This window comes from Ursus maritimus, unplaced genomic scaffold (assembly GCF_017311325.1).
Source record: "Ursus maritimus isolate PB19 unplaced genomic scaffold, ASM1731132v1 scaffold_4, whole genome shotgun sequence".
In the NCBI taxonomy this organism is placed as follows: Eukaryota; Metazoa; Chordata; class Mammalia; order Carnivora; family Ursidae; genus Ursus; species Ursus maritimus.
The window spans coordinates 26,298,586-26,317,738 of record NW_024426552.1 but is presented as its reverse complement, the minus strand read 5'-3'; the positions used below and the strand labels follow the sequence as shown (position 1 = coordinate 26,317,738).

The 19,153-nt window shown below is 34.4% G+C and overlaps 1 protein-coding gene across 3 annotated transcripts in view; it reads left to right on the top strand.

Annotated features, from left to right (window-relative positions):
* The window catches only part of USP25 (ubiquitin specific peptidase 25), a 111,350-nt gene extending 102,225 nt beyond the window's left edge, over positions 1–9,125 (top strand). For 2 of the 3 annotated variants that reach the window (XM_008701929.2, XM_040621091.1), the window contains 4 exons: positions 1,839–1,918; positions 5,867–5,990; positions 7,210–7,405; positions 7,707–9,125. In XM_008701929.2, coding sequence (XP_008700151.2) covers positions 1,839–1,918; positions 5,867–5,990; positions 7,210–7,405; positions 7,707–7,879 — 573 coding nt within the window. In that variant the 3' untranslated portion in view covers positions 7,880–9,125. The remainder of the gene's footprint in view (positions 1–1,838; positions 1,919–5,866; positions 5,991–7,209; positions 7,406–7,706) is intronic. The other variant, XM_040621092.1, reaches the window with a different exon arrangement.
* Positions 9,126–19,153: the final 10,028 nt, after the last annotated feature.

The window sequence follows — 19,153 nt, the reverse complement described above, 5'->3', positions numbered from 1 at the left end:
AAACACCAGTTTTATTCCATTAACCCAGCAGCAGATAGAAAGTGAAATTTTAAGAAATGACATCATTTATAATAGCATCAAAAAGTGTGCAGTAACTAGAAATAAATTTAGCAAAAGATGTGCATGACTTCAGGAGACATTAAAGAAGACCTGAATAAATGGGTATACATACCATGTTTGGACAACTTGATATTGTAAAGGTGCCATTTTACCCCAGAGTAGCTTATTGATTCTGTGCAGTGCCTGTCAAACTTCTAGCAAGTTGTTTGATGTGGCTTGAAAAGCTGATTTCAAAAATTTTATGAGGGGTGCCTGGTTGGCTCAGTCAGTGGAGCGTGCAGCTCGATCTCAGCTTCATGAGTTTGAGCCCCATGTTGGGTATAGAGATTACTTAAATAAAAGTTAAAAAAAATTATGAAATGCGAGCATCTCAGTCTGGCTCAGTAGGAAAGCTTATTCTACTAGAAATCAGGAGATACCATTCTTAACCATTATGCTTTATAATAATAATAGCATAAGGGTAGGTAATTTAGAATAATATAGCAGAATGGAAAATCTGAGAACATACGCACAAATAAATGTACACATGATATATGCCAAAGATGCCAAGCAAGTGGGTTACTTGCTCTGTTTGTCCCCAAGATCCAAGTTGCATGGGACTTGATTTTTAATTATGATTTGACTCTGCAGTCTCTCCGGAGCCAGGGTTGCTTCATCCGATTAGATTCAACATATTTTTGTTCTGAGCACTCCTCACATTCTAACTGCAGAGCCATTAAATCTGACACGTATTTACGTGGCATGTTTTCAGATTTGGTGTGTCCTGCATATCTTTATCTTGCTCTGAGTGACGACCCAGCAAACCGTGGCCCACAGACCAAATCCAGCCCACCGCCAGTTTTTATAAAGCAGTTTTATTGGAACACAACTATTTGTTTACATATTGTGGACGAACGTTTTCACATTTCAGTCGCAGAGTTGAATAGTGACAAGAGACTGCGTGGCCTGCGAAGCCTAAAACACTTACTGGCGAGGCCTTTACAGAAGAAACTTAACAACTTCTTAGGCAGTTCTGGTGACAGTAGAGTGGCAATTTAAATACTTTCCCAGAAAAGCTAACTTTAATTATTTATTAAATCCTGTATTGAATTTAGTTATGGTTTTCCTTGAAGTAGTTTGGTTTTTTTTTTAATAAGTTAAAGAAAAATCCTGATTTTGTTTTCTAGTTAGAGGGTGTCAATTCTGAATCGTTGAATCCTATTACATGCCCAGTAATTGGGTTTTTGGAAGGAGGGGCAGTTGAAATGTGACATGCTTCTATTCTTTTCACCATATCTCAGATGAATAAACTATTCAGCTACCATATTTAAAATAAAATGTAACATAAATTTGGTAAAATTAAAAGGTTAAATAAATTTATTACAACGTTTTTCTTTTAGTTCCTTAACATTCTTCATCAAATAGTAGTCTTCTGCATCCAATGTGATACACATCTATAATAATATTTTAATAGTATACCTTTATACAGAAAAAATTTTGAGAGGCAAAAAACATGGTAGATTATCTTGCCTTTGTATTTCTGTTACAGTGAATCATGATTTAATTCCTCATTCATTTCCAATAATTTTTACATTTATTATTATACTAATAAAATAATCTTGTGTATCAAAAATGAAAGTCTTGATTTAGGTTTAGTTTATCTTAATTTTGAATTGGATAATTCAATTTGGTTCTATTAATGTGAATACTTGTCAGAACAATGCATTACTTTATGAACAGTTTTCATTGTGGTTTTAATATCCTATTCTGCATTCTTTTAAAATTTTTTTTACCTACAGGAGTGGCATCAGGATTATAGGAAATTCAGGGAGACAACCATGTATCTCATAATTGGGCTAGAAAATTTTCAAAAAGAAAGGTAAGGCATAGTAGTCAAATATTATTTTTTGTACTTAATTCTATTCAGATATGACTTCATCTGTAGAAAATATTCACAATACATATTTTTGATAAACTTTTAACTTTATAAGTTTTAGATTTACAGAGAAACTGTATAGTTTACAGAAATGTTCCTGTATACCCCATATATTTTGTTTTTCCAATTAAATCTGTAAGGTTGGCATTAGTTAGTCTTTGTTTTTATCAGCTCTCAAATATTACAGTTGAAGTTTAGGATGGAATAGAATTAGATTGAAGCCTAGAAGTTTGCTTGGGACCAAAGAAGCTGGTAGCCCAGCACAGGGAATTTGTGTTGTGTCTTCAGTCTCCAGCCGTTTTCATATTCTTTCTGAGTCTAATCTTGATTTCAGAGCAGAGATAGTGTTTTTCTAATCTGTCTCTTTGTCCAAACTTCCAGTTACTATAAAAAGATATCGCTGTAGAGAATTGATCACTTGTCTTCTAAGTATTGTGACTTCAAACATCATTTTTCATTTAGATTACAGATGGTTTTAAAGGAATTTCTGCTTGTTAAACTATTATTTACTTTTAAATGTTATTAAGAAGAAAAGATGGATATTTATTTACTTGCGCATTATTCACTAGTTTGTGTTTACATTTTATCCACATATTTCTTAATTCATATTCTTTAACGTGAATGTACTTGACTAGTGATTATTTTTGAAAGTGCTATATTTTAAATATTCTCTAATAGTGCATTCAAGTAAAAGGGTTATTGAATTCCTTCTTTTCTTTCTTTTCTTCACTTGTTTTATATAAAGTATAGGAAACCTCCACTGAGATGTTAATGCAATTTTGTTTTTAAATGACAACGCAGGCTGTTACTTCTAGAGCTTTGCTGGCCATCCTGGTAGCCACCAGCCCTATGTGACAATTTAAATTTAAGGATTTTAAAAGTAAAAACTCAGTTTCTCAGTCACACTAACCACATTTTGAATGTTTATTAGCCACCTGTGGCTAATGGCTCCGGTATCGGCCAGCACAGACACAGCACTCCCATAAAAGTTCTGTTGGACCACGTTGCTCTATTTGTGGGACAGGGCACAGTGCCATCACTTTTACACTTAGCAAGATTTTAGAAGTTACCCAGAGTTAAAAAATAATGTTAATACTTGGATACAAATTATTAAAGTCCTAGTCCTTGTGTAATTTATTTATTTTAATTTAAATTGGGTTAGTTAACATACAGTGCAATATTGATTTCTGGAGTAGAATTCAGTGATTCATCACTTACATATGACATCCAGTGCTCAGCACAAATACTGTGTAATTGAAGATAATTCACTTTGGTCAAAATAGAAAAGTATTTTCATTAGTAGCTCCATTTTATGAGTTTTTTTATTTTGGTCAGAGTTTTATTTCTATAATAGGAATATTCAAATTCACTTTAGGATATCTAAGATTAATATTTCTGAGAAAGATAGTCATGTGATCTTATAATTGAACAGAGTATCTAAGATGAATAAGCCATTTCCATTTTATAGATTAAAGTGTGTTTACTTACACATATCTCCATAGAGATGCAATAACTTTTTCAAGGTCACATAATTAACTAGGGAGAGAAAAATTGAAATAGAGAGCTGTATTCTTGTAAAATTTAATGAAGTCAGATAGTACAAGAAGTATTTATTTTTCTCACTAAGAATTAAAAAGATGAAACTGACACTTTCTTGCTCTCTGCATTAACTTCTATATTAGCTTTTCTTAGTTAACATTTGTTAAAGGACTTTGAGATACAACTTGGAAATATGTTTTAATTTCATAATTTGCTTATTCTCAAATATATACTTATTCAGAAAGTGAGTATTCTGGTGTAGCAGATGTTATTGAATTGGAAAGGTCAACTAGAAAATTAGTAATGGTGACAAATAATATTTATGGAATATTATAAAAAGAAATGTTAATTTTACACTTTAAATATAGCAGTTACCACAGCTAGCAGGTTAGAAAATATTGCCAAAGGTTCTCTCCAACTTTTTTTAAAAATAAAACCATAACACTTGAAAGCCTTGAATGGAATACTGATTGATAGTCCATTGTCAAGTCTGAGAATAGTGAAGTGAAATCATGTTTTTAGGAACCGTAATTTTACAGTAGTATAAATGAAGATAATCTACAGGCTACATGGTCTTGTTTTATCTTAAAATAAGAATATGGTACCTGGACTGCTGAGTCTTATTCTCATTTGTTTGAATATACATTTGTAGGCACTTTAGAGGTTGTTGATAAAATATGGAAGTTGTGTACTTCAGTAAAAAATTGGAACAAGGTCATGGTTTCAGAGCTATTCTTAGAGAGGTGTGACTCAGGTCTTGAAGACCAGATAGGAATGTCATTCAGCAAGACTTTTAAATAGGAAACTTAATGGCTATAAAGGAAAAGGTAGATGTGCCAGCAGACGTCCTCAATTTAGTGGTGTAAAACATTTAATATTATTATCACTCCCTTCTTTTTTTTCTTTCATAAATAAAACAAAAAGTCTTTAGCTGAGGCTACATTTGTATTATTTCAAAATAAAATGCCATATTCATAAGTTTTCACAAAAACAAATTCCTGGTAGAAGCCTTTTCAAAAAACTATATGAAATAACTTATTTTTTTTTTTTTAAGATTTTATTTATTTATTCAACAGAGATAGAGACAGCCAGCGAGAGAGGGAACACAAGCAGGGGGAGTGGGAGAGGAAGAAGCAAGCTCATAGCGGAGGAGCCCGATGCGGGGCTCGATCCCAGAACGCCGGGATCATGCCCTGAGCCGAAGGCAGACACTTAACCGCTGTGCCACCCAGGCGCCCCTGAAATAACTTATTTTTTAAGAAATAGTTTCAGGTGTATAATTTAAGTTGTCATTAATTTCAGTTCTACATTTAATATTTGAAGTGTAGAAATGATTTATATTTGAGCACATGAAATTGAATAATAAACAGTAAAACTTAGTGTAACCTAGAGTTTTAAAAGTGTTTTATAGTATTTCACCTTTTAGGATGTTTCATTTTTCTGAATTAAGCCATAAGAAGGTATGTTATGATTAGAAAAACTCATACAAAGGAGATAGCTTATATTGTTCGTATTTCAGTTATAAATATATAGCTAATTCATTTCTTACAGCATATGAACAGAGGATAATTATTTTAGAGGCAAATAGAGTACTCAAACATTTTTACCCTCCTCCCTTTTTAAAACCAAGTTTGAACTTCATAACCTCTAGGTTTACATTAATGTAACATTAATATTACTAATATCAAATGTAAAAGACCTCACTGCCAGCTTTTATGTTAGTATGCTCTTTTTTGTTTGTATCCCACTAGATGGTGTTTTCAGATTTAGAAGGATTCTTTTCCCTTTCTACTTACCCTGGGTCTCCTTAGGATATTCTCCCCTCTACCAGTTTACATTTTTCTCAATGATGAGAACTGTGGCTCCACATAGAGAAAACTTGAATGGTCACTGAATGAAACAAATGATGTTTGTGATAAAGAAACAGAGTAACCTGATCCTTCCTTCAAACAAAAATGACATAATGTTAAAAAAGGAGATTCTGAGCTTTCATATCAGTCTTAATTTTGACTATAAATGGAAGACACGATGTAAACAATTACCAAAGAAGACTGGGAACTATCTAAATTCAACAATTATGGCCTTTTTCCTCCCAGTCTTTTCTTAATCCCTAGTTCCATTTTTTGTTTTTGTTTTTTTTAACTTTGTTTATGACATAACTATATAACTGGTTTCATATGTGGCTGTTCCTAAAAAGATGCTCTCAGGCTTGTAGTGCATCAGATGATATTTTTATTGTAATGTTCTGAATAATCAAAACATAAATGTATACTTAAAATATTTTATAATTATAGTTGGCTTTTTTTTACGAAGATGAAATACTAATGCTCTGTGTCTCTTTTAATCTTTAAGTTATATAGATTCCCTGCTGTTCCTTATCTGTGCGTATCAGAATAACAAGGAACTCTTGTCCAAAGGTCCAAACAGAGGACATGATGAAGAATTGATATCACATTATAGAAGAGAATGTTTACTAGTAAGTTGAATGTTTGCTTTATCGTTTTGTTTTACATTGAACACATTTTCCAGACTCGTGCAAGTGATCGACTACAAATTCTGATGGGGAAAGCATTGTCTTGGTGTCTATAATCTGGGTTTAATCCCTTCAGATGTGAGGATGCACGCAATTCTTTTTTTATCCCTTCTCTTTATTGATCCTAAATATTGCAGGTGATAAACCAGAAATGTTCTTAAAATGGGATCAAAATAATTACAGTTTCATATTTAAATTTCTTCATCATTCTGCTGTTCCCTTTTTTGATGAGAGAAGAGGCGCTGCACAGGGCATGAGGAATTATTACTATTATTCCAGAAAAATAATAGAATTTTCTGAGTTTTTATAAATAGTATATTTGGTATACATAATGTCAAAAGATTTATTGTAATACAGTATCCTTTTTTCTCACCTAGTCGTCGGTAGTTTTTTTTTTCTTCAAGTATTTTTACTATCCATGTGCAGAAATATTACTATTGTTGTATAAACTTTAAAAAATGTTTTTAGCAGTTTTTTTGCACCAGATTACTTTCTAGATTCTGGAGTACTTTGTTACTATTTGTCTAGTTAGCTAATATGTATAAAATCACAAATTCCATCTTTATACATTTTTCTCATTGAATTCATTCTTAACTATTAACATCACTCTGTTATATATTTTGAACACCTAAGTTGTGATTTTTTTTTTCCTTTACAGAATACACACACATGCACAAAAGTATTCAAGAATGTATGATTTTTGAACCTATTATAAGTTACATGGTTTAAGTGTAAACAACTTTAAGTAGGTGTGCTGATAAAATGTTTTCTTTCAGTTGAACTTCGTAGTATAAGCTAATTGTAGTCTTTAATATTAAAGTCTTTAAAATTTTTGAATAAGAATATTAGGAGGTTGTGATCTTACCATTTTTCTCTCAGTTGCTTTTATTGTATCTGAGTGTATTTTAAAACTTGAAGTGTTAGTGGTTTGTATCCATGGAGGATAGTTCTTAATTTGGCCAGTTTCAAAAGGTTTTTGTTTTTGTTATTATGCATAGCTTTTTCTAAGAGACTTCATGCTGGAATAGGTTGAGATTGTTTTTCTCGATTGCTATTTGTTCTAATATTGTTCGTAAACATACTTACGTTGTCTTCAGTATTAACACAAGTATTTGTATTTAATTAAAAGAAACAAAACTCTTCCTTTCCCCCTTGCATTAAGAAATTAAATGAGCAAGCAGCAGAACTGTTTGAATCTGGAGAGGATCGAGAAGTAAACAATGGTCTGATTATCATGAACGAGTTTATTGTCCCGTTTTTGCCCTTGCTGTTGGTGGATGAAATGGAAGAGAAGGATATACTTGCCGTGGAAGACATGAGAAATCGATGGTGTTCCTATCTCGGACAAGAAATGGAATGTAAGTTTAACCACTGCGAGTGGACACCTCAGTTGTTGGGGTTAAGTGCAGTTAGAATGAGACATTATTTATCCTTATAATTTTTTATGCTCTGTAATATTTTTACATTCGCATCATTACTTGTTTTCCTTATTTACAAACCAAGTTGTGCCTTGCCATTTATATTTTACCTCTCTCCACCAAATGGTGATGATTTTGCATATTTTGAAATGAAACCTCAGTTGATTGCTCTAACAAATCATGTTAAAGATGGTAATTTCCCACTCTGTCTTTAGCTACATCTAATTGTTTGTATTTACAGCAAACCTCCAAGAGAAGCTGACAGATTTTCTGCCAAAACTGCTTGATTGTTCTACTGAGATTAAAGGGTTCCATGAGCCACCGAAGTTACCTTCATATTCCACCCATGAACTGTGTGAGCGGTTTGCCCGAATCATGTTGTCCCTCAGTCGAACTCCTGCTGATGGAAGATAAACTGCACACACTTCCCCTGAACACACTGTATAAACTTTTTTTAGTTCTTAACCCTTGCCTTCCTGTCACAGGGTTTGCTTGTTGCTGCTACAGTTTTTAACTTTTTTTATTTTAATAACTGCAAAAGACAAAATGACTATACAGACTTTAGCCAGACTGCAAACAATAAAGCTGAGAATCGCATGGCGCTCAGACTTTGTTTTAACCAGAACTGATGTATGATTACAAACTGATTGATTTCATTATGGCAAAACCATCCTTTTGCCACCTTTCTGTTACAGTATTACTTTGCTTTTATCTTTTCTTTATCTACAGCTTTCCATTCAGTCTGGATCCTTCCATGACTACAGCCATTTAAGTGTTCAGCACTGTGTACAATACATAATACTTGGTAGCTTGTAAATGAAATTAAAGAATAAAGTTTTATTTATGGCTACCTACGTGTTTGTAAGCAGGTATATTGTATATTAGTGTATCACTTTAGTTATATATAACTGAATTTTGTCTGGGGATTGTGTAAGATTGGATGAATAGATAGATTAATACAAACTTTTAATTTTTCTCTGTTAGCACATTGGAAATTTACTAAGTATTTGACACTTAAATATATCTGTATTTTTGACTAAGTTGTTAAACTTAGTATGACACCTAAACCTGTTTTGAATTCAAATCAGGTTTTCACTGAAGTGAGCGGCTGATATTTAAGTCAACCACACTGAAACTTTTAACTTTTTCTTAGATTAACCTTTTATTTTTTTATGTATTTACAAATAATATAGCAAGGTGATTATTTCAAGAGATACCAGAAAAAAGTACTTGAATAAGGGCTATTTAATAGTGAAACTTATAAAAAATCTGTATATGTATATACACACACATACACACAAGTACACACACATTCTTCATAACGGAGGACAATGTTTTGCATTATATAATCATTCTATTTTTGTAAATTGTATACCACTTTAATTGAAAATGTTCTCTACTAATCAATGCTGTGAAGTGAAGTTGATATTGTTGAACTAGAAATTATGAGTATCTTCCTTGCTTCTATTTTCCTCCTTTTCAAAAAGAAAAAGCTGTAGAACATTTTGTAGATGGAACTGCTGTTTAAGATGAATGAAGTCATATTGTGAATCAAAATCAATGCTCTAAAGGTAATCATGTTACCAATAACCTATTTTTGAATTTATAAAAATTTCTTTATAAATGATACTTTGTTAGCATAGTAAAATATATCATTATACTATGTGTATGTTTGTTGTAGCGTCGCCAAAACTAGAACTCTGTAAGTGCCTCTCATAAAAGATCCTCAACAGAGGAGGAAGAAGAAAATATTAAGCCATTATATAATGTTCCTTATCAAGGTATCAATGACTACTGAGGTGTTAATGACAAGGAATTGGTACTGTTTCTGTTGTAAGGTTAGATTTTGCACATTGAAGCTATCAGAACGTATTTTGGTTTAGATTTAAATTCTCTACCGAGCAGAAGTAATATTCTACATTGGTTTTCAGGTCCTGTCCAAAGTTTTAGAACTGCATAGGTATCATCAAAGCATTTGTAAAGTATCTTCAGTATTTTATGATATTCTACCCTAATGGTAAAATTGGTTGTGTTTATGTGTGTAATTGACTACTGAGACACAAAGTGTCCAAACACCGTATGGAAATTACTCCCTTCCCAAGGCACATCCAGGGAATCATATGTGGCTCTTGTGCAAAAGGTAAGTATTATTATTGTATTTACTTTTCTACTTGAAAGCCAGTTTATTCATTCCTATTAATAAACCTGAACTACTTATTTTAAAAAGTGACTTTTTTGAAGACCTGGGGAAGCAACTTGTTTTTGCATCAGTAAGTTTCAGTCTGGTCTAAACTAGAACCAGGGCACTAGATGAAACAGTCAGTAACATTTTATGCACTTAAATTGATGCTGTTTAACTTCCATTTACCTCTGATCCCTTGTTTGTTGGAAACTTTTCAGCATTTCCTTCAGTTGCAATTTCAAGGAAGTAACTAAAAATTTGTTTTCTTAGTTTTAGATTTATTGAGACTAAGCTGGATTTTCTCCTCCTATACCTAATTCCCCAGAGTTCAGTGTCTTTGTCTGTGATTCAGAGATGTTGACTTCTGGCTCTGAATCCTACTGCCATCCCCCAAAAGTACAGTCACTCCGATGCTTGCGGGCAGTGAGTAGGGATAGCCTTGTGTAATCATTTTTTAAAAAAATTATTGTACATCATTAAGCAGATCAAATATCATTTGTTGTGCCCATGATAACTTCATCCAGAGTATGTATATTCTCTCAGGGCTGCCGTAACAAAGCGCTACAAACTAGGCGGGTGGCTTATGGAACAAATTTATTTTCTCACAGTCATACCGGGTGAGGACCCCACCCCCACCCTTATGACCTCATTCAGTCTTTTTAAAAAGCCCTATCTCCAAATGCAGTTACACTGGGAGGAGTGGCTTCAACATAAAATTTTAGGGGTAGGTGACACAATTCAGTCCACAGTGTGTGACGGCCTAGTTTATGTACCTCCTTTCCAGACACAAAAGTATGCTAGCCTCTTCCCTTTAGCCTCATGATTACAATGCACATATCTAAAATTCTGCTGTTACATCTGCTTTATTGTTTTCTTTTACTTTCATGGTGTTCTAAAACTATTTTAAAGTTATAGCAGACGAAATTAGGAATTGCTCACAATGCATTCATCTAATCAGTATCAGTTCAGTGTGTTTTCATTGAACAGATCTTTACTGAATGAATGAAGTAGTCTATGTTGCTCTGCCCTTATTTATGTGGGTTTTCTTCTTCTTCTTTTTTTTTTTTTCCCATCAGTTCCACTTAGTACCATGGATCTGTTTCTATTTTGCTAGTGTTTTTATTTTTACCTGCTCCACTTCCCTTTTCCATCCCCCTTCCCACCCCCAGCCTGGAGGTAACTATTGTTCACCACTGTGGCCGCATGTTTTTCCATGTTTGGGTAATGTTATGCAGTGTATACACAAAAGTGTTGGGTTTTTGTTGGGGAGCAGAAGAGGAAAGGGTCATCTATTTTATGCATCCTTTCTTCTCCTCTCTCCTGTACTTTCTGGCCTTCAGTTCCTTCTTTTTCTAATGAACTTTGATAGAAGTGGCAGTGATCAAATAATAATAAAAACTATGACACTAATAAAAGTAAATGAGTCATGACTGAGGGAACTGTGTGCATAGTTGAATACAGACATGCATACACATTGGAATTCCAAGTATCCTTATTCATTCTACGCACAGGTTTTCTCAATGGCTAGTTCAAATCACTGCCATCCTCCACTTCCTATTCGATGCCAGCTCCAGTAAAGCAGGATGATTTTTCCTTTGCCTCACCAAGGAAAGGGACCATTGGGTATGATACCCTTCAACTATAACATCATACCCACACATTTACAGTTAGTTAACCAAGATGTACTAAGTGATGGGTATTATTGATAACCCACCGTTTATGAGGAAAATATAAAATCAAATGTAGTGTAAAATGAACTTACACATTAAAAATTAAAAGTACATCCATTATTTGGGAGACATGGTTGCTCTTCTGTAAGATTCAAAAAGCTTAACTTTTTGCCTTATACTGGCCCAAAGCCTATAAAACATCAGTTTGCCATTTAGCAAATGGTTCTCGCTTTTTCAGTAATCTAGGGCTAGGCAGGTATTCTTAACCCTGGTTGTGCATCAAAAGCACATGAGGAGTGTTCTTTAAAAAAGGGGTCTAGGGCCTATCCAGCATGCGGATTCTTAAAAGACTTTTAAGTGAGAACTAGTTTGAAACCATTTGGTAGGTGTTTCTCCAACATTAATTTTTCTAGGAATCAACTCTGCTCTTACCCTGAGAGACTGATTAAGCCTGGCTAAAGCAGGATGGAAAAATTTGCTTTTTGCATTCTTGTATGTCACATGAAAAGGGAAAGGACTTACATTTGCTGATGGCCCCCTCAGCCATAGAGCATGTCCATTTTAGTATGTGCTGTAGCCAAGGTATGCGTAAATGCTTTTCAGTTCCAACTTACTGAACTTCTCGCTCTTTCCTGAGTGGTTAAGAGTGCAGGCTCTAGAACCAGACTGCCTAGTGTGGATCTTGGGTCAGCTGTTTATTTGACCAGCTATTATTCTTGGACCTTTCTGTGCCTTGTTGTAGTTGTTCATCTCTAAAATGGGACTGTAATATAACATACCTTACTAGGACTCTTTTAAGAATTTTTTTTTATTATTTTTTAAGATTTTATTTTTATTTATTCGACAGAGATAGAAACAGCCAGCGAGAGAGGGAACACAAGCAGGGGGAGTGGGAGAGGAAGAAGCAGGCTCATAGCGGAGGAGCCTGATGTGGGGCTCGATCCCATAATGCTGGGATCACGCCCTGAGCCGAAGGCAGACGCTTAACCGCTGTGCCACCCAGGCGCCCCCTTACTAGGACTCTTTTAAAAGTTTAAATGGGTTTCTATATATAAAATTCTTGGAAAATGCCACATAGTAAGTGTTCAATTAATGTTAGCCTTTTTAATAATTTGTCGCTATTGTTTACTCCTGATTTTCAGAATCTGCCTTCCTGAGGTTTCTTTGGGCTACTCTCATTCCTACCTGCATTCCCTGTCATTTCTTTTTTTTTTCCTATTCCTTAAATATGAGTGTTGTCAAGGTTCTGTACTTGACTCCCTTCTAACTCTTCACCTTTTCTGGATGGTCGTGTCTACTAGTTTGTCTTCTTGTACTGCCTGCGTGCTGATGATTCACAAGTCTGTGTCTCTAATTTCTAGCCAAACCAACCTCATGCATTTTAGACCCATATATGTTTCCAATTGTCTGGTCAACATACAGACTTGGATATTTCACAGGTACTTCAAACTTTGCACATAAACTGAATTCATCACTTCTTCCCAAACCTAGTTCTTTTATATTCCCTTGGTGAATGATATAATAATCCAGACATGGGGAATTATTCGCAGTTCTTTTATTTCCCATTGATTAACAAGTGTCAACAGGTCAAAATTGCTCATGCATTTCTTCACTAGTACTGTTGATGAGATCTCTCATCTCTTAATTTGGACAATTAGGTTTTTTCCTGAATGGCCCTCTGTCAGTTCTTTGTTTTAGGTGAAATACAGTTGGTACACTGGCCTCTTTGTCACTGATCTTGCCCCTAAAGTCCATCTTCTACACTGTTGGCAGAACGATCTTTCAAAGAGGTTTTACATGTTTGTCTTGGATTGCTGGACAGAACTCCTTTAGAGAGAAATAGTATTGTGGTTTGTAACCACAGCATCTCTTAAATTATCTGGCAACTTAATATTGAGTACTGTAGTCTTACAGGTTCTCTGGCCTTCTAGCCAGCCATCTTTGACCTACATTGTTCCATATGATAACCACTAGCCACATGTGGCTATTTAAATTTAAACCAAATAAAGTTAAAATTATTTAGTCCTACTAGCCACATTCCAAATGCTCAATAGATACGTGAAATTACTGGCAACACATTGGATAACATGTTTTAGAACATTTCCATTACCACAGAAAGTTCTATTGAACAGAGCTGCCAAAGACCCTTGCTGATATGGACATTTTCCTTTATTGACAGCATGAGAATATTCAGGCACCTTTAAAGCGCTAACCTGAGCAAACCAGTCTTTAGCATTTATATCTTTTATCTTGATCCTGCCATTAATCACTTTTCTGCATTTGCTCTTTAGCTAGCACCTCTCAGCGCATGTTGGGAGAGCCCACAGTAGGTGTTTCAACAAAGGAGATGCGGTGGAGGCATAGAGGACAATCCAGAGATCCTAACTGCAGGAGGTAGCCACTGTTCCTAGAGGTGAGGAAATAAGAGGGCGGGGGGGGGGGAGTTGGGGTTGACAGAACCTTGGAGCTCCTAAACAGGAGTCCTCATGGACTTAGTGCACAAAGCTCTGAGACAGTTCACCACCCACCTGCTCTTGCTACTTCTGAGGGATGCAGTGAAGATAGTTCCAGACCTTCGGAAAGTAGTTGAAGACTGGAATCAACTGACATTATTAGGTCCACACTGGTAGGCTGGGCAAGCAAAGATAAAGAAGTAAATCTTGTTTTCCTCTTCCTACCTTCCATCTTCTCTCTAGTACTTACTGGCAGAATCTAAATGGAATGCAGCAGTCAAGGGGGTCAGGAAAATGCAGTTTATGGAGTCCCAGCCCCAGCATCACAGAGCAAAGGATAGAAAGGTGGAACTGGAGCTGAGAGATAATAGGTAAAGAACACATTAGTTTCCTTTTAAAAATTCCTTTTTGCCCAAAGATGTTAATCCCGAAAATGCTAAATATTCAGGAATATATTTGTAGACTATCTCTGGGACCTCAAGAGTAAATGCACTGGTTCTAATTGAAATCATGTTGCTCTTTTCTATCAAATGAAACCTTTTAATGATCCATTTGTGCTTTATTTTTAAAATCAGTATCAGAAGGAATTCACTCCCAACCATTCATTCACATATATATTTTTTCTTTTCTTTTTTTTTTTTTTGCATGCATGCCACATACCACACAATCTACCAGGAGTACATACATAAGACAAACTTAGCAAGACAAAAGTAATAATCCACCCAAATCCATCTACCTGAAATTAGAGACTATTCACATTTTTATGTTGATCCTTCTGCACATCTATGTATGTGCACATGTACACATGCACATAACCAATGATTTTCATTAAAAATATAATGTAGACATTTTCAAGAAAAGGTGTATAGATCTCTCACTGCTCTACAGCATTTGATTATAAGGAAAATGAACTATAGCTTATTCATGGACATATAATATAGGCTGCTACTTATGTCTATGTGCCTACTAATATTGTTTTCATGCCTTTTGTCATTCCAGTAAATTTCTAGTATAATTTCTGAGTTACTGAGTGTCCACGTTTAAAATTTTGAGCTAAATTGTCAAACGGACCTTCACCAAAACTATCTGAACTGCCACCACTAGAGCATGGGAGTCTGTTTCCACAGGTTCAACATAGAATATTACCAGTTTTTGATAGTTTTCAGTAACAAAAGATTTTTGTATTATTTTTTTATTTTTAGTGAGAGTGAACATACTTTAATATGTTAATAGCTGTTTGTATTTATTGTGTGTAGTTAACTGCTTTGCACTTTTATGGGGGTCGTTCATGTCTGAATTTATAGTAGCTTATATTAGAAATCATTAATTATTATGCACATTGCAAAAATTTTTCTTCTGTCATTTATTTTAAGCTTGCTTATAATATTATTGTTTTATGACTTTTTATTTTTATGTAATCAAATCTGTTGACCTGCTTTATAGTTTCTGCCTTTGATATTCTGTCTACAAAGAATTTTCCCAGGCCAAGATTATAAAAATACTCATCCATGTTTTCTTCTGATATTTTTATGATTTTATTTTTTATGTCAATTCCTAATGCAGTTGGAAATTTTATTAATTTAAGGAGTGAGGTAAAGATTCATAAATTTCTGCCAAGATTATCTAGTTGTCTAATACCATTTATAAAACAATTCCTCTTTTCCCTTACTGATCTAAAATGTAATCTCCACTAGATGATAATAAATTTTTATATTTGATATTTATAAACACTCAGTTCCATTTATGTTTTTGTCTATTCAACTGTCATTACTAATTTAATCACTATTGTTTTAACATTGATTTAAAATATTTGTTTTATAACTAATAAACAATTTCCTATCTAATACATCAAGTGTTACTCCCCAGCACGTACACCATTAATACTAATTTTTCCCCAGAATTTTCTATACTCTTACAGATAAACTTTAGAATTATTTAATCTTCAAATAAATTTTTTTTTTGGCATTTTGATTGTAATTACTTTGGCCTACCTATATTGGCATATAGAGAAATCATGGTTCCTTCACAATATTGAATCTTACTATCCAAAAAGAATATTGTCTGTCTTTTTATTAGGTTCATAGGTTCCTCAGTTGGAGTTCTGAAATTATTTTCATTTGTGTTTTAATGTTTTTATGGTGGTTATGAATGAGCTTCTCTTTCTAACTTAAAAAAAAAGTTTTCTAATTGAATGCTTTTGGAATGGAATTTCAGCTCTCAACCTTTTTGGTCTCAGGACTTCTTCACACTTGAAAATTATTGAAGACCTAAAAGAGCTGTTGTTTGGGCAAGTCATATCTTGATAATACCATATTAGAATTGAAATGGTAAAAAATTGATAATATCAATTTTACAGTGATAAAATATCAACAGAACATTGATGTTAACAAAAATAATATATTTTCTACAACTACCCTAAGACCAGCAATTGCACTGTTGGGTATTTATCCAAAAGATACAAACATAGTGATCTGAAGGGGTACCTGTGCCCTAATGTTTATAACATCAATGTCCACAATAGCCAAAATATGGAAAGCACCCCAGATGTCCATCAACAGGTGAATGCATAAAGAAGATGTGGTGTGTATTTATATATATAGAGAGATTACTTAGCTATCAAAAAAATGAAATCTTACCTTTGCAACTATGTGGATGGAACTAGAGGGTATTATGCTAAGTGAAATAATTCAATCAGACAATTACCGTATGATTTCACTCATGTGGAATTTAAGAAACAAAACAGGTGAACATAGGGGAAGGGAGGGAAAAATAATATGAAATCAGAGAGGGAGATAAGCCATGAGAGACTCTAAACTACCGGAAACAAACTGAAGGTTGCTGGAGGGCAAGTGGGTCGGTGTTGGGATAACTAGGTGATGGGCATTAAGGAGGTCATGTGATGTAATGAGCACTGGCTGTTTATGCAATTGTTGAATCACTAAACTCTACCTCTGAAATTAATAAAATACTATATGTTAATTGATTTTAAATATAATTTAAAAAATAATATATTTTTGAAAAATAGCTGGTTTTTTCCTGGTCCTTCTTTTGGAGGCTGGTGTGCTTAAATCATAAGCCTGAGTCTTGAAATAAAGTACTAACTACAATAGCCCCCAACACTTATTTAAAAGAATTATGGTGTGTTCACACTTCCATACAACACATAGAATTAAAATTTGGAGGAAGGGAGGGAAAAATAAAACAACATGTAATCCAAGGGGGAGACAAACCATAAGAGACTCTTAACCATAGGAAACAAACTGAGGATTGCTGAAGGACTGGGTGTTGGAGGAATGGGGTAACAGGGTGATGGGCATTAAGGAGGGCACGTGATATAATGAGCACTGAGTGTTATATGCAACTGATGGATCACTGAACTCTACCTATGAAACTAATAATACACTATATGTTAATTGAATTTAAATTTAAAAAATTTTATTGTGTCAGATGAAAAAAACTCAGACTAGCAAACACTAAAATTGATTTTAAAAATAGGAATAATTTTTCAAAGAAGTCATTTCATTTCTTTGAAAAATAAAAATTGTCCAAGTTTAACAATTTGGAACTTTAGTACTCCTTCAGTAGTCCTGGAAATTTCACAGTAAGACAACTGCTCTTTGCTTGGGTTGCATTTCCTTTACCACATATTTTGAAAATGTCTAAGAAAAAAGCTTACCTACTGCCCTCAATTACTGCAACCCTGTACTGTCCAATATCCAAACACTGAAAAGGGTTGCTTCATATTTTTCTATCCAGTTATGGTTATTGATGACAGGAAAGTTATTCTGTTATCAAATGTTCCATGATGGCTAAACCACAGAAGTCTATAAATTCTTGGGAGGATAGCATAGAGAGGAATATTGTTAAGATCTTGGAATAACAATGCATTTCTTAACAGAAAAAGAATTTAACATGAAGGAAATTTTTGATAAATTTAATCACATTAAACTAAGGATTCTATCCATCAAAAGATTCCCTAAGGAGAATGAAAAGACAAGACAATGTAGTGGAGGAAGATATTTGCAATATGAAAGATGACAATGCATTAATAAAATGTTGTAAGAATGGACTTACGGCTTGGGTAGGATAAATCTGACATACTTTCTGAAATGTTCCCAGATGCTTACCATTAAAAAATCGACAAAGATCGCTAAGAAAAACCAATAGACAGCATTTTTCAACAAAACTAAGTGACAAAGCATTCTCATAAAGTACAAAATACAAGTATATGGAATCAAACTATGGGGGACCACAATATTTTGGCAAGACTTGTCAGGTTTTGCAGATGTGAGGAGTTAGCAGAGTAAAGAAAAAGGGAAATTCCGTGTGTCCTAAGACATCCAGAAAACAAATTACCATTAAATATCCATAAACGGAGAAGATCCCCAATCTGGAATCTTCTCCAAATAGATCTGAGAACAATTAGCAAAACAGAAGCCTCCATTGGCTTCAGTATGTGGGTGAGTACAAAAGGACATGAGCACTAAGGTGTTGCAAGAAATCAGAGGGGGCTGAGGCAGTCTAACCCTCAAGGAAATTGAAAAAAAATGGTCAGAAACAAAACTCTATTTCAGAAGGACAAAAATCATCCTGGGGGAAAAGCTGCTGGGAATAGAATCCAGTTAAGATGGACCTAACCCAAAACTATTAATCATCTGACTTGCATAAATTCCTACTCTTCCTGATGTAGCATAACAGCGCTCTTGTGTTCCTAGGAATTAGTGAAGATACAGTGTCTATTATACCTGAAGTGCTCAATTGTATCTTTCCCCCAGTGCACAGTCACGCTGGTAAATGGAGACTGGTCCCTTTAGGGGAAGGTTATGACTTGGAGTATTTATATTTCTGCCACACTATTGGGAACTTTATTCAGGGGACTAACTCTCCCCTTATTTCAGGTTGCTCTGGGGCTACAAACTCTTGCATTTTGGGATTGGCTGAGGGCCCATGACTTCATTTTGGTCATTCAAGTTGAACTCCCATTCAACAGATTTACAATCTTTTCTTCTTTAACTGGCCACTTAACTATTTCAGTCCTGGGACACCATAACAATTAGATGTTGCCAAAGATCACATCTTCCAGTTCCTTTGACTTTGGCTGTGGTGCCATTAAAGTAACCACTCCCACCTTGTCTCCGCTACCTCAGTGATCTACATGACTCCTACCTCTCTGTGATCCTATTATTCCCATTGAATTCTGGGAACCTATTTCTAGGACATTTCCCATTGTCATTTCTGATGCACAGAGACTAGCCCCAAGAGTTTGTCAAGAATGTTGGTGATGACTTCACTAATATGTTTCCCAAGGATTTGATAAGCAGAGTATTCGAGTATTTCCTGGACTCTCCAGTAGACCTAGTAGGTGAGTGAGCAGGTCTTACAT